Below are 17,313 nucleotides of genomic sequence, written 5' to 3'. Positions count from 1 at the left end.
AGAGTCTCTCCAAAAAGGTATACAGATTCTCTGCGGTAATACTTTGCAGTTTTGTACATTTCAATGTTTCATTGAAACAGGGGTAGCAACCTTGTTAGTGTTTCATGAAGCAGTTATTAACAATCCATCACAGTTGTGGTACATATGTTTGGTGACTAGTTTTGAATCAGCTTGTTCATTCTGAAGCCTGGCCTACTGTGGCTGCTCTGAAAGCCCTGACTCATGAAAAACTCAGTGCGTGACACTGAAAAGCTCTCAAACAGCGAACTTACAATGCAGATGTGTCCCCATATGACTACCATATGTTTGGTCTGCTGAAGGAGGTGTTAGGAGGGGGATGTTTGGATGATCATACTATGGTTGAACACTACATGTGCAATTGATAACTGAGACAGCCAATTTTTTACTTTCGTCAAGGGATCAGAAAGCTTTCCTGTGTGATGGAGAAAACATATTTCTGTTGTCTGTTGATGTTTGGAAAAATAAGGGACTTGATTTGTATAGGTTTTATGATATTCTGATTTATATTTCAATAACTTGTGTAGGTTACTGTAGCAATGCAAAGATGAAGAGATTTAGACAAGATAAAGTAGCACGAAAGGCTGTGTCAAACCAGTTATATGACTAAAGGCCATGGTAACAACATGTCTGAAACAGTCCAACATTGGAATTGTAGTTAATGCAGTTTCTTCAGTGCGGCGTCCACACCTTGGCGGTTCCCGAGGGGCAGGCAGGTCGGGGGTTGCAGCCACATCTGACACCAGTGGTCGAATTCGGATTACCGGTCGATCTCCGAGAGGCCGTCTGACCGCACGCCGTGGATCTCCGACTCGCAAATCGCCACCCAGAGGGGGTGTCGGCACCCCCACAGCTCGGAGATCTGTTCCTGGCACGTCTGCACCACTCCCGGGTCACGATGCTATTCCAGTTGCCTCTCCAGCAACACGCCGAGCTCCTGCCAGGGTAGACATTACGGTGACGTCACTGCCTTCCTCGGTGCCAGGGGGTCTGACTCACAGTAACCCACCAGACGCGCTGTTCCGAGAACTGTCAGCTGCAGCGGAAGCACGTCGTGTCACCAGTATACCTTCTGCAGGTGCAGTATCTGATAAAACAGTCTGTCTTATTTTCACCAAACTACAATAATGCAATTAATAATGGTTAGAAAACCTTATCAAATGCTACTATGATCTGGTTTGCATTCATTTTTCTCAATATTTTGGGAAGGAATAAGTGGAACTTTTTGTAATTTAAATTTGAATATTCATAACGAGTGAAATGTAAGGAATAACTATTTTTATGGTACCAAGATAAACATGTATGAGCAAAATCACAGTTTACTCCTTATTTACTTAAACCATGATAAAATAAACTTACTTTATATGAAATAAATCATTCTTTAATTAAACAGTAATAAAATATTCTTTTCATTGTATCACTATGTTGCCGCACAAAAGCATTACTCCACCGTAATGACCCATTTGAAGCACTAAACAGTGCAGCTGCAACATACTCCTGCTTTTCTTCTAACTTTCCACATCTTATTAACAATTATCTTTGCTAATTTCATTCAACAACTGACAGGAGGTGCATAACACCACCACATTACATGACTATGTTCAACTACTCGCTACAGCTCATGCCGAAAATTTACATCAAAGATATCGCAAAACAAAGTTAGCCCATTAGTTTCAGTGTTACCATTTGGAGAGAACAGAAATTTGCTCATATCATATGTCCTATTTGCCATTTCCAAATGTTTCAATAATCATTACTAATTATAATAAAAATTGCAAATGCAATTTGAACTTAAAAATTAAAAAAATATATATATTTTATAAAATGTGTACAGTAATTTTGAAGTAATATGATTTGAGTGTAAACACTATCTATATATGCATTTTATACGAATGCATATGTGAATGTGATGTAAATGTCATTTAAGTTTTAATAAGTCTGTGTGGGGGTCACGTTGTTTACTAGTGTGGTGTGTTGTGTTCTTCAGTGTGAAATGAGAGTGTTGCATTAACCTTTGCCATTAGAATCTGAATGCATATATCTCTGCTAGCTCTGTTTGTTTGTTTATCTATCTATCTATCTATCTGTGTATCTATCTATTTTATCTATTTATGTGATGGAGCGAGTGAAGGCTACACATTCCTGGAATAATTCAGTGTGCAGTTTACAGAATGGTCATTAGAAAATTAATAAACAAAAGAATTAAAGATTAATAAAACCTGAAAATAATTGTGAGAGAGTAAATAACAGATTACAGAGAAAAGTTCTCAACTACTGCAAGAAACTCCTGCACAGAAAAGAAGGAGTGTTCCATAAGGAAACTTTGCAACTTGGATTTGAATACATGGGATTTATCACCTAGTTCCTTCAGTTCTGCTGGAAGCCTCCTGAAAATCAAACCTGCTGAACAGTGCATACCTTTCAGTATAGTGTGCAAGTGCAAATCACTTTTCTGTTCAGTGTTCACAGATTGGAAGTTGCAGTTCCTCCTGAATGAGTCCTTTTTCTGGGCTGAGAATATTCTTGGTGAATGCCCATTGTTGTTCCAAAATGTAGCACCATGTGACACAGTAGAATGAAAATAAGCAAAGTCTGAGAGATCCACAGCACTGCTCCCAACAGCACATAAACTGATTCTGTATTTCTGGTATGGAGGACAGTATCTAACCAGCCCAGAGACAGAAGACTTAAAAAAAGTTTTAAACTTAACTGATCAGACAACGTAGTAGTTTTCACCTTAAATGAGCAGACTAGTAACTTTGGAGCACAGAGTCAGTGCCAGGTGGCCATGTAACTCACACACTGCCGACTGAAGTCATGGCAGTAGAGTGGTATGCATGTTCCAGTCAACTACATGGAATCTGTACAGTAAAGTGGGTCAGCATGGAGGATCGATGTGTCTATGAGGAATGGTACAGCACAGCTTACAGGGCCAGAAATGAGTGTCATGCCTTCTTGACAACAATCAGTTTCAAATCTGAGGGGAATTGTTGCTATTGGTGAACAAAGACTGATCTGTCAGTTTCGAAGCAAACACTGTGGAATGAACTGCACTTAATGGAAGTTTGAAGCAGGGTATCTCCCAATTGCTGATAGTACCACCTAAAGCTGCACATTTTCAATGGACCAGAAAACATGGAAACTAGATGGTAGCTGACTGGAAGCTTCTAGTGCAGTCTGGTGAATCACAGTTTAGCCTCTTTTCATATGAGGATAAGTCAATTATTATCAGCAATTTAGTTATATTTTTGTTTATTTTGGTAGTACTGTCATTTTATGTTGATGACACATGCTTTGTTTATTTGTTATTATATCTTTGCAATAAAAGCTGCTTGGTTAATTTTGTTATTACTGTCATGCTGTTAATCATGGCTGCTCCACTGTCTATATGCACCAAAGAAGAGCAACATTCAGTGATCCGTTTTCTGTGGCTGGAAGGTGTATCATAGGCCAAAATTCATCGAAGACTTTCGGTACAGTACGGGAACAGTGTTTTGCCACAATGGAATGGCTACAAATGGATTGAAAAATTCCGAGATGGTCACACAAGTGTTGTGCTGGGTGGAAGAGCCAGATGACCATTTACCGCCACAAATGAAGAAACCATTGAGCATTCACGTGAAATGATTCTCTTGGACAGACAACTAACTATTGATGAAATGGCACACCGTCTGCAAATTAGTCATCGTTCTGCCTACATTATCACCCACTACACACTTGGGTTTCATAAAGTTTGTGCAAGTTATGTCCCAAAACAACTCACACTGTTGCAGAAGGAAACGCACTCGGACATCTGCAAAAAAACATTTGGATCGCTATGGTAACAAAGGGGATCATTGCTGGTGACGAAACATGGATCCACAGGTAGACTTTGTCCCACAGTCCAGCCACAGAGGACCATTCTCCTTGTAACTCAGTACCATCTGGGACTGGAGCAACTGAATTACAGGGTTTTGATTACCTAAGGCTGTGCCTTTAAATGAGAAATGTCCTGCCCCCTATCCTTCCCACCCCTCCTACAGTGGTATTCCACTGTTCACCAAACCTATACAGTATACTCATCCATCCATACACAACCCCTGCTCCTGATCCTTTACCTCATGGCTGATACCTCTGTAATAGACCTAGATGCAAGACCTGTCCCATACATCCTCCTACCACCACCTACTCCAGTCCGGTCACTAACATGACCTATCCCATCAAAGGCAGGGCTACCTGTGAAACCAGTCATGTGATTTACAAACTAAGCTGCGACCACTGTGCTGCATTCTATGTAGTCAAGACAACCAACAAGCTGTCTGTCCGCATGAATGACCACCTCAAACTGTGGCCAAAACACAACTGGACCACCCTGTTGCTGAACACACTGCCAAACATGATGTCCCTCATCTCAATGACTCCTTCACAGCCTGTGCCATATGGATCCTTCCTACCAACACCAGCTTTTCTGAATTGCACAGGTGGGAACTTTCCCTGAAATACATCCAAACATGATATCCCTCATCTCAATGACTCCTTCACAGCCTGTGCCATATGGATCCTTCCTACCAACACCAACTTTTCTGAATTGCACAGGTGGTAACTTTCCCTGCAATACATCCTACATTCCTGTAACCCTCCTGGCCTCAACCTTTGTTAGTCACTGTCCTCACCTGTCTAGCCCCCTCTCTGTTCCCATTCCAGCACTACAAAGCCATTATTTCACCGCCACACCCAGTCTTTTAATTTCTTTTATTTTTATTTCTCTCCTTTCTGCTACTTACCCCCTCCCCCCTCTGCACCTTCTGTCCTGCCCTCCGTCTAAACTGCAGCACTTCACTTTCCGCCACTCCCACCATACTATCCCTCCTCCTCCCCGCCCCAGCCTCCTCCTTACCCCCACCCAGTCGTCACTCCCATCATGCACTGGTGCTGCTGCTCGCAGTGTAGTTTCAGCTCTCTGAGGCTGCAGATGTGTGTGTGTGTGTGTGTGTGTGTGTGTGTCTATTGCTGACAAAGGCCTTAATGGCCAAAAGCTATAATTGTGTGAATCTTTTTGTTGTGCCTATCGTGACTCAGCATCTCCGCTATATGGAATTTGAATGGCATCGTAAACTTCACTTATTGATGAAAGGCTTCCATTAGACCTCATTCTGTTGTAACACATATAATCTTAAGTATACTAATGAAATTAATTAAGATAGATTCCTACGGACTACACAGAGGAGGCACATTTAAGAGTAGACTGTTGGATATCTGTTAACGCTTCACAAATTCCTTCTCCAGATAAAGAAATGTACACATATATTATACACACACAATCCAATACACGTCGTTACTGTATCTCAGGGCACTATGGCCACATCGGTGAGAGCGTTGATTTTGGCTGTGATGGGTAGTGGGGGGGGGGGGGTAGGATGAGGAGGGATAGCTGGTCGAGGGGGGGGGGGGATGCTATAGTGCTGCCTCTGGGAGAGTGTGGGTTCAGGATAGAGGGCTGCCAGATGGCTAGGTTCTGAGGGGAACAGGGCTGGGAGATAGGAGAGAAGCAGACAAAATGGGAAAGGACTATGCAGGTGTACTGGGGGGGGGGGGGGGGGGGGATAGAAGGCATGTGTGAGCCTGAAGGGTGGGTAGGAAAAAGAATGGAGGCAGTTTGAAGCAAGGGACTAGATCAGGTTGAGGCAAGGACGTTATGGGAATGAGAGATCCAAGGGAAGATCAGAAAGAAATGCACAATAATTTAATTACCAACAAGTTTAATAGCTAGCAAAACAAAAAATCTCAACTGAACATATATCTCTTACCTACTTTTCTACATAGTTACCAACATTTTTAATGCATTTCTCCCAGCATGGTACCAGTTTCAGTATGCCCTGTTTGTAGAAGTCTGTTTGGTTGGAGCATAGCCATCTGTGGACTGCTGATTTGACTTCTGCATCTGTTTCAAAGTGTTGGCCAGCCTGGAACATCTTCATGGAACCAAACAAATGAAAATCCAATGGTGCAAGGTCTGGACTGAATGATAGATGTTGGAGTGTGCTTGCTGGTAATAGCTCCCTTGAAAGAAGAAATAATTTTGATTTAAACAACATTCCACTGTACTGGAATGTTGTCAGCAATCAGATGATCTGGCAATGGGGTCACCTTTATCCCCCTTACTAGCAGAAATGTTCATGGACAAGTAGGAGACTCATTTTCTGAAGAGAGAACCACTCGCAAAACATGTTGGGTATTGGTACAGATACGTAGATGACATTCTTTGTATGTGGAAAGGTCCAACATACAACTCCATAAATTTGTGGAAAATATGAAGCAGTGGCACACCCTAACTTAAAGATCAGCTAGAAGTTAAGGGGGGGGGGGCAGTATAAATTGCCTGGACATTAGCATAAAGATAGAATACAGAAACCATAAATTTAAAATTTACCAAAAATATTTCTTGACTGATACTTTCATCCCGGCTTCCTCCCAGCATCCTACAACCTACAAACATGCATCATTCCATCACACGATCCACAGTCTCCTTTCTATCCCTATGTCCCAAGAGGACTTTGACTGGGAACTTAACACAATAAAAACAGTAATCATAAATAATGAATTTGACCCCAACACCATTGATAAAATTTTAGGTAAAATTGAAGAAGCAAGCCAGGTCGCTACTGTTCCCAATGAAAAACACAGACAAACAGGAAAAGATTACCTTTTGTAGATAAAACATCAAATAGCATAAGTAACATCTTGAAGGCAAAGGGTTTCTCTTTGTTTTTCTATGTCCCCCCAACAATAGGTAGTTTTGTGTTCAATGCAAAAGACAAACAACCAGGTACCACAAAAAGTGGGGTTTATAAAATCACATGCTGTGAGTGTCAGTCTTGCTACATTGGACAGACGGGGAGGGCAATCTGTACCAGGCTTGAAGAACACCACAGAAGCTGGAGACTGAAGAAGCCTTATTCAGCCTTTTCAAAACATTGTCTGAACAATAACCACAACTGTACAATAGATGTACAAGTCCTACACACAGAGGAAAAGAGGGCCAAACTCAACCAATTAGAAATTTTAGAAAAAAAAAAAAAAAAAACAGATGTGTATATCCCCATACCTGTTATTAAACAAACAAACTCAATTCAATTATTCACCTCTTTTAGATGAGATCACAACTGCAGGATAGAAGCAAAACTTTGGGCCCCAGTCTATCATAGTTAAAAAGCTCTTGGCTAATACATAACTTTAGTCCAGTCATTGTAGTGTAATTGGTGAATGTGTAGTAATGTATGTAATTTGTTAAAAAATGGCCATCAAGCTATTGATCAATACCTTAAGAAGTTGAGATGATTACCTTTGCCTTGTCATCATGTTTATCTGTGCATTATCATCTTTTGGACTCAATAATGTACTTGAAAATGGGCTTATAACCTGCAACCTAAGTTGTGCAATAACATTAATAATAAATTGTGAAACAAGGCTAAAAACAGTGTTTGTTTAGTTAATTTTAAATGTTTCACCAATAACCTACAGCTGATTCAATTAAAATTATTATTATTATTATTATTATTATTATTATTATTATTATTATCATTATTACTGTTATTACAATTATCACTATTAATGGCAGCAGCTGGAGTAGTTAAAGTACAGCCAGTATTAACTTATTTAGTTCATAGTCAGTATAGTTTCCTTACACTGCCACTTCAGACACTTAAATTGTTTTAATATTAATTATTGTAGTAAAATCGTTATGTCATAGGTAACTATGATGCAATAGATACTGTGTATGTGAAACCTGGGTTGATGTAAGAGGGGTCTGATAGCCATAATCAGATCAGGTAAAATAAATAAAGAAAATAATAATATTTCATGATATTTGTAACTACTTGCACACAATATTCAGAGACTTTTGGCTACCACATCAGAAGTAGATTTGAAAGATTTCTATGGAACATGTATTGTTTGTTTATAAAATAAGTTTTATTGTTATATCTGTTATTCCCTCAATAAGAGAAGTGCTGTTTTTAATTTTGTTTATAACAAGGCGTGCAGCAGAATTTTCTACGTGCTCAGTCCATCTATGATAACACATATGTCCTGTTACAAATTAAATGTCATCCTCATTAATGTGCCCAGAAGAAATCACTGCTAATGGACTGACTCTTTAGAATAGAGAAGTCTTTGGTAGAAAGGATACGAGGAAAGTTTTGCAGGGGGGTCTTGATGGAGATAACACAGTCTATAAGCTCTCACATTTTCTCAGCACAATTAATTAATGATGCAGTTTCAGGTGTACAGTCGAGTTGTTGACTCCATTTTATGCACAATATTTTGAATATTGCCCTAGGTGTCTTCTTATGTCTGGTTGCATTGCAGGGAGTCACTGTGCACAACAACACAGCTTGTAGAACCTCAGAAAGATGACTAGGTTGGTCATTGAAATGTTGTGCAAGAAAAGGAATCAACAACTTAGTTCAGGGGTTTCCAACCCATATCCCATGATCTGCATGCAGCCCAAAGCAAGTATCAATGCTGCCTGACAAGTGAGCATCTATCACATGATTGGTAAAATAGAATTTGGACAATGTAAAGTTAAGAAGAATTGAGACATAATCCTAAAGACAGGATGTGATGCAAGCATTCAAAAATCAATTTGAGAATTAAAATAAAAAAAAATAAAAAAAGAAAACTCTGTATCTTTGTTGGACTTTTAAAATTCTACCTGCCCAAAGACAAATATCCCTTTGATGCACAGTCATGTGTTATACATATCATCTTTGTTTGGAAGAAAGTATGTTTGTGAACAGCTGTTTTCATCAGTAAAGCACACACACAAAGAGTAAAAGTAGAACCAATATCTCAGATCAACAGCTTGAGAACATTATGAGAATTGCAACCACTTTGAACAAACCTGATATTAATACATTAGTCTCCCAAATTGAAAGTCAAACATCACTTTAAGTCTATGATTTGTAATTAGTTATATATAAATTATTAATGAACTCTCATATATAAAATGTAAAAGCAATTCCATCTTGCTTTTTTAGAATAAAGAATCATAAATTAATACATTCTAAACCTCTGACTACTATATTATGTGTGGCACAAAATACTCATCTTCTTCCAATGGGGCCCAGATACTCTAAAAGGTTGGACACCCCTGACTTAGCTGTTCATCCACAATGAAAGCACGCCATTTGCTCACAGTCTGCTTGTTTTCACTTTTAGGTCTCATAAGAAATTAATAAATATTTTTGTGCCAGTGCATTATGTGATAACAACAGAGCTCCTCTTTCACACTTCACAGGGGCTGACAACTCTGCAGACGAACCACTGGGTGCAGAGCACGAAGCGAGCCCCTTTGCAGATGTGTCCGTGACAGACAGGGAGAGACTGGGTCTTATGAACAAACTGGACACAGAAGTACATGCCGACACAGATGCAGACTTGTGGGCCGTCGCTCAGCGGATCCGCAGGCAGCAGGAGGTGACCGACATAGAACAGAGGGTGCTGGACCTGTGAGTACACTGAACACTCCACCAGAGATGAGTACATGAGATGTATTACTTCATTTGTACAACAATATTATGATGAGGATAGATTGCTATTCACTATAAAGATGACACGCTGAGTTGCAAACAGGCACAATAGGAAGACTGTTATACTCTGAGCTTTCAGCCAATGCCTTCTCCAGAAAACAAAACACCACACATGTACATACATCCCTCACACACACACACACACACACACACACACACACACACACACACGCGCGCGCACACACATGACGGCTGTCTCCAACTGCTACAGCCAGCATGCAACTGCTGTGTTGAGTGTTGAGTGAAAGCAGCAATCTGAAGTGGGGCAATGATGAGGGATAGCAGGATATGGGTGGGGGTGACCGGCGAGGGGTTGGGGAGACGAACACTGTCTGGTGGAGGGTGCAGGGACTAGACAGCGGCAGCAGGACAAGGCTGCCAGGAGCAGCGTCAGAGTCGGGAGGCTGTGGGCTTTGGAGGGGGGGAGGGGGGGGTGGTGCAATTCTCCCACCATCCCAACAATCAGCTACAAATTATCATCCCTTCATCACTTAATACCTTACAGGATTGGAACAACTGAACTGAGCCACATTCTTCCTCGGAGCTTTGGTTATCTATCATCATGCTCTCAAATAAGGGATGTCCTACCCGAGATACTTCCCATCCCTCCTAAAATGGTGTTCCATTACCCATCAACCTCACAACATCCTAATCCAGCCCTATGTGATCCAGTCCCAAGCCATTGCCACAGGGATCATATAGGTGTGGAAGATCCAGATGTAAGATCTGCCCAATCCACCCACCCAAACCAGAGCAATCTGGTCACAGGTCTATCCTACCCCATCAGAGATCAAGCCACCTGTGAAACCAGCCATGCCATGTACTAGCTCTGCTGCAATCATTTCATAGCTTTTTATATTGTTGACTACCAGTCATCTGTCCACCAGGATGAATGCCCCCCCTCCCCAAATGGTGGTGAAGAGCAAAATAGAGCACCTTTTGGCTGACATGCTGCTGCCCATAATGTGCTTCATTTAATGGCTGCACTACAATTCTAGTCATCTGGAGCCTCCCCTCCACCATTAGCTTTTTTGAACTATGCAGACTGCAGTTATCCTTGCAACACATTTTCCACTCCTGAAATTATCCCAGCCTCAACTTATGGTAACGTGCCGCTCCCACACTCTGCACCCAACAGTTTCTGTCCCCTCTGTCCAGTCAGCTCCTCCTAATACATGTTCCTTAACCCTCATTGTCCACCTCTCTTAACCATCACATCTATCAGTCTTCTTCTGTGCTCCTCTCCTTTTTTGCTCTCTGTTCCCTCCCTCCCTCCCCCGTAGTCTCCCAGTGGTGTGCCTGGCACGCCATTGCCACGTCATGCCATCAAATAGTCCCTGCATGCTGTGCCAGGCTTCTCTCATCCCACCCATACCCTGTCATCCTTCCCACTTCCCAGTCCCACTCTGGATTGCAACTTTTGTTCAACATGACAGTTGCATTCTGGCCGTAGTGGCTGGAGAGCGATCATGTGTGAGTAAGTTGTGCTTGCTTGTGTGAATTTACTGAAGGTGGCCTTGGCCAAAAGCTGTAATGTGGAACAGTCTTTTCATTGTGCCTGTCTGCAGCTCAATATGACACTTTTACGGTAAGTAGCAATCTATCCTTTTCATTATGCTGTTGATATTCCAGTCTGTTCTTTTCCTTTGTGTCATTTTTTCTCTAAGTGAAAAGCTAGAAAACCAACTATGAGAAAGTAGTGGTAAAATTTTGCCCAGCGGTGCTCATCTTAAGTCCAATCAATTATTGTTTGGTGGTTTTTCTGTGTTACAAGCACAAGTTGCTTGCATTGTTAAAGATTCAACTTCCAGTTTTGGGGGGAAAGGATGAATCTTTGACAGTACTAGCTATTCATACTTGTGAAATGCTGAACAATTTCTAAATGATCATTGCCCAGGTTCCCAAGATAAAAACCAACAAGAAGAGGTCATGAAAGCCTCAAAAATTTTATGTTGGAGATATCTTACTAATCTGAGAATTTTTGTAGATAATAAATATGTCAAATTATTATATGTGTGCTCAAAATGTGTGAAAAAGCCACTCAGAATCACGGATTTACTTTTTATAAGTAATTTCTGTGCAGAAGCACCACTAAAAATATAAAATAAAAAAAAATTATGAAAACGATAGTTGCTACTCTTGCTACCCACCATATAGCAGAGATGCTGAGTCACAGAGGGGCACAACAAAAAAAAAAAAAAAAAAAAAAAAAAAAAAAAAAAAAAAAAAAAAAAAAAAAAACCACACACACACACACACACACACACACACACACACACACGCACACACACACACACACATTCATGCTATAGCACATTATAAGAAATACTGCAAAATATTAAAGACTGTAATACGGATGTCAAAGCAAATATATTACAAGGAAAAGATAGTCATATCAGATAACAAAATAAAGACAATATGGGATATAGTGAAGGAGGAGACTGGTAGAACCAGACATGAAGAGGAACAAACAGCATTAAGAGTAAATGATACATTGGTGACAGATGTGTATAGTGTTGCAGAACTTTTTAACAAACATTTTATAACTGTTACTGAAAAGATGGGGTTGTCAGGTTCGGTAGATGCTGCTATGGATTACCTTAGACCAGACATTTCAAGTAACTTCCATAATATGAATTTGACCCTCACTACCCCAACAGAAATAATGTCCATCATAAAATCTTTAAAATCAAAAACATCTAGTGGGTATGATGAAATATCAACAAAGTTAATTAAAGAATGTGATTCTGAGCTAAGTAACATATTAAGCTATCTGTGTAACCAGTCGTTTATCAGTGGAATATTTCCTGAATGGCTGAAATATGCTGAAGTTAAGCCACTGTTTAAGAAGGGAGATAAAGAAATAGCATCAAATTTCCGTCCAATTTCACTGTTGCCAGCATTCTCAAAAATTTTCGAAAAAGTAATGTACAGTCGTCTTTATAACCATCTTATCTCAAATAACATACTGTCAAAGTCACAGTTTGGATTTCTAAAAGGTTCTGATATTGAGAAGGCTATCTACACTTACAGTGAAAATGTACTTAATTCATTAGACAAAAAATTGCAGGCAACTGGTATATTTTGTGATCTGTCAAAGGCATTTGACTGTGTAAATCACAATATCGTTTTAAGTAAACTAGAATATTATAGTGTAACAGGAAATGCTGCAAAATGGTTCAAATCTTAAATCTCTGGCAGGAAACAAAGGGTGTTATTAGGAAAGAGACATGTATCAAGCTATCAGGCATCATCCAACTCGGAACTAATTACATGTGGGGTCCCACAAGGTTCCATTTTGGGGCCCTTATTTTTTCTTGTGTATATAAATGACCTTTCATCAGTAACATTACCAGATGCCAAGTTTGTTTTGTTTGCTGATGATACAAACATTGCAATAAATAGCAAATCAAGTGTAGTCTTAGAAAGATCAGCCAATAAAATATTTGTGGACATTAATCACTGGTTTCTAGCCAATTCCTTGTCACTAAACTTTGAAAAAACACACTACATGCAGTTCAGAACTTGTAAGGGGTGTCCCAAGAGTATATGTCTAACATACGATGACAAGAAGATAGAAGAAGTGGACAGTGTTAAATTCTTGGGATTACAGCTTGATAATAAATTCAACTGGGAGGAGCACACCACAGAACTGCTGAAGCGTCTTAACAAATCTCTGTTTGCAATGCGAATTTTGTCAGACATAGGGGATATAAAAATGAAAAAGCTGGCATACTATGCTTACTTTCATTCCATAATGTCATATGGGATTATTTTTTGGGGTAATTCATCAAGCCAAGCTAAAGTTTTCCTGGCACAAAAACGTGCAGTAAGAATTATATGTGGTGTGAACTCAAGAACATCCTGCAGAAGCCTGTTTAGGGAACTAGGGATACTAACTACAGCTTCCCAATATATTGTTTCCTTAATGAAATTTGTCATTAAAAATATATCACTTTTTCAAACCAACAGCTCAATTCATGGAATCAATACTAGAAATAAGAATAATCTTCACAAGGATTTAAAGTCACTTAGTCTTGTACAAAAAGGTGTGCATTATTTCAGGAACACACATTTTCAATAACTTGCCAGCAGCCATAAAAAGCTTAACAACCAATGAAATTCAGTTTAAGAGAAGCCTAAAGGATTTATTGATGGCCAACTCCTTCTACTCCATTGATGAATTTCTTAGTAAAACCAACTGATTTGTATATAAGTACAACATAACTTCTGCACAATTTCAGTGCAGTAATGTGTTCACTGAAAATTTGTGTGTGTGTGTGTGTGTGTGTGTGTGTAAGTGTGTAAGTATAATCTAACTTCTGCACCATTTCAGTGCAGTAATGTGTTCATTGTAAATAAGTATTACAGTAGTTGTATTACATGTTTATTACTTTATAAATAAATAAAAAACTTTTTATTTTAAATTCAGTGCATTAGTATTTGTAAAATGACTTAGTGTTCATTAAAAAATGACGGTCATTCCACTTGGGACCTGTGGAATGATACATTAGCTTATTTGTTTTAGTTGTAAATATTTGTCATGTATTGTTGTTTTTCTGACATGTTCCACATCCTGGAGGACCTCCTCACTACGGATCAATTGGAATGAAAGTAAATCTAATCTAATCTAATCTAATCTAATTCACTCACTCACGCAAATGCAACTCACACACATGACCACAGTCTCTGGTGTGTGTGTGTGTGTGTGTGTGTGTGTGTGTGTGTGTGTGTGAGTGTGAGCTGCATTTGCTTGAGTGTGTGTGTGTGTGTGTGTGTGTGTGTGTGTGTGTGTGTGTGCGCGTGCGTGTGTGTACATTGTCTGTTTCCGACGAAGGCCTAGCTGGGTGAAAGTTCACTTTCTGATAGTCTTTTTGTTGTGTCTATCTGTGACTCAGCATTTGCATTATATGGTGAGTAGCAACTGTCCGTTTCATAATATTATTACACTCCATCCTGGGTTTTCCATTGTTTAAAATGCAATAAAAGTGAGTTCTGTTTATTAATACAAGGGGCGTTGAAAAAGAAATGAGCTGGAGGCATAATTACATAAACCAGTATCTGTATGTTAGAAGTATTGACCCTGGCTGTTGAGGCACTTGTCCCACAGTGACACAAGGTGGTGAAAGGCTGTTTGTCTCATAAAATTCCCAGGGCTGCAATGTTAACCAGTTCCTCACGTACAGCTGGACGTCATCTGAGGTGAATCGTTTGCCCCTCAGAGCCTTTTCAAGGCGACCAAAAATCGCCCCCTTCTGATTCATTTCCTGCAGCATGGGACAACAGTGCATGCCCAGCATTATTTGCAGATGTTGACTACCTTCGCCAAGCAATCAAATCAAAATGACCAGGCAATCTCACCCGTGGGGTCATTCTGCTCCACGACAGTGCAAAGCCTCATGCGGCCGACAGAGTCACGACACTCCTACAGAAATTAAAATGGGAGGTTCTTGTCCACCCGCCATACAGTCCGGACCTCTGTTTCTTTTTGAATGCCCCTTTTACAAACACCACTGACATGTTTTATGGTTATGTGTGATATGATTATAAAAGAACCACTCAGATTACACTGTATTGTTGACCACCACTGGAAGGTTGGCATACAAGAGCAGCGGTTGCTAATGTGCGATAATGCTTCAGTCTTCCAGAATGAGATTTTCACTCTGCAGCGGAGTGTGCGCTGATATGAAACTTCCTGGCAGATTAAAACTGTGTGCCCGACCGAGACTCGAACTCGGGGCCTTTGCCTCGAGTCTCGGGCGGGCACACGGTTTTAATCTGCCAGGAAGTTTCATATCAGCGCACACTCCGCTGCAGAGTGAAAATCTCATTCTGGAAACATCCCCCAGGCTGTGGCTAAGCCATGTCTCCACAATATCCTTTCTTTCAGGAGTGCTAGTTCTGCTAGGTTCGCAGGAGAGCTTCTGTAAAGTTTGGAAGGTAGGAGACGAGATACTGGCAGAAGTAAAGCTGTGAGGACCGGGCGTGAGTCTTGCTTCAGTAGCTCAGATGGTAGAGCACTTGCCCGCGAAAGGCAAAGGTTCCAAGTTCGAGTCTCGGTCTGGCACACAGTTTTAATCTGCCAGGAAGTTTCGTGATTCAGTCTTGCCTGGATCACTTCTTTATTTCCACAGGCATGGTCTATGTATTCTACAACATGGGCAGGTCATCTAAAACTGCAACTGATCTTTGTTATTCATAGTTGTTTTCGCTGAAGTCTTTCTGGTTGTCTAATATCTTTTTTTCCCTTCTGCAATTTAGTATTGGTGCCAGGGTGGTAGCAGGACTCTTAAACAAGGACAGAAAGCTGGAGACAGAGAGGTGGAGAAAACATTGTGGGCAACAGGTGTGTATTACATGTAGTACCTGGTCTGGCGTGTAACATATGATGTCTGTATATGGAAGTATGCATAAAGTGAGCTGTTTTAGGTTGTAAATAAAACATGATAAAGCAAATTTGTTTGAGAACTCTTAAAACTACATCTTTCTGTACTCTACTGCTCAGTATAAGTGCCTGAGATTGCAGGCAGCTCATGATAGCCTCTTGGAGCTCTTTGTCAGAGTCACATTGTTGGGAACTGAGCACTTTTTCAGACATGTGGAAAGGTGATACTCACAAGGAAAAATCACCAACTTGACCTCATCTTTTAAGGAAAGTCTTTGGAAGGCCCATGAGAGCTATATTCTGTAGGAGCCATGCCCCAAACTCTGTTACATGCAATGTAACTAGCGTGTTGGAAAACATGTCAGCAGTTTCAAAACCGTTAGTGTCATTACATACATTTGTGTCAGAAATATTCAAAATATATCCTGATAATTTAAATTCTGTATTCACTTATTAAGAAAGGTATTTTACTGTATATTCTGGAGCTCAGAGACTCTAGCTTTGAGCTGTGCCTGACTTTCACATAAGGTTTCACTCTAGAGAAACATTTTCAGTAAAGGCTTCTGAAGATGTAAATTTGTATTATATATTAACATCTCTCGTTTTCAGAAATTATTTGTTGGTATTTCCAGGCCTCAGTCTATGTTCTCTTTGCTTCTGGCATTTGCACTGATTCTTCTGTCCAAAAAGCAAAATTCATCTAAGACTTAATAGAGCCTCATTTTCTACTCTAATCCCCTCAGCATCAACTGACTTACTGCATTTCAACTACACATCCATTATCATTGTTTTACATTTATTGATATTCATCTCACAAAATCTTTTTGAGATATCATCCATTCTCTTCAAATGATTTTTCTCAGTACGACCTACCCTGCAATTTGATTACAAGCTTTTCAGACTGTTTGTTACCACCCTGTTTATATGTATAGATGACACAAATTTCTTTTTTCCAGAAACACTCTTCTTGCTGTGACCATGACTAATTGCTTTGCTACATAAACAGCAAAACTCATCTATTGCTTTTAGCATCCCATTTCCTAATGTAATTCCTTAAGTACCAAATGATTTAATTTCCGCTAACCTAGTTTTACTTTTATTGCTGTCAATCTCGTAACATCTTTTAAAGACACTGTTCAGCTGCTCTTCGGTTGGTTGTTTTGGGGAAGGAGACCAGACAGCGTGGACATCGGTCTCATCGGATTAGGGAAGGATGGGGAAGGAAGTCGGCTGTGCCCTTTCAGAGGAACCATCCCAGCATTTGCCTGGAGTGATTTAGGGAAATCACGGAAAACCTAAATCAGGATGGCCGGACGCAGGATTGAACCGTCGTCCTCCCGA

At 40.1% G+C, this 17,313-nt stretch overlaps 1 protein-coding gene across 1 annotated transcript in view; it reads left to right on the top strand.

The window, feature by feature from the left end:
* The window catches only part of LOC126106282 (serine/arginine repetitive matrix protein 1-like), a 195,088-nt gene that overhangs the window by 57,508 nt on the left and 120,267 nt on the right, over positions 1-17,313 (top strand). The window contains exons 6-8 of the mRNA XM_049912503.1: positions 677-1,096; positions 9,296-9,506; positions 15,849-15,933. Coding sequence (XP_049768460.1) covers positions 677-1,096; positions 9,296-9,506; positions 15,849-15,933 — 716 coding nt within the window. The remainder of the gene's footprint in view (positions 1-676; positions 1,097-9,295; positions 9,507-15,848; positions 15,934-17,313) is intronic.

This window comes from Schistocerca cancellata, chromosome 10 (assembly GCF_023864275.1).
Source record: "Schistocerca cancellata isolate TAMUIC-IGC-003103 chromosome 10, iqSchCanc2.1, whole genome shotgun sequence".
NCBI classification, from domain to species: domain Eukaryota; kingdom Metazoa; phylum Arthropoda; class Insecta; order Orthoptera; family Acrididae; genus Schistocerca; species Schistocerca cancellata.
The sequence above is the reverse complement of the archived record's forward strand: the minus strand, read 5'-3'. Positions and strand labels throughout refer to the sequence as shown.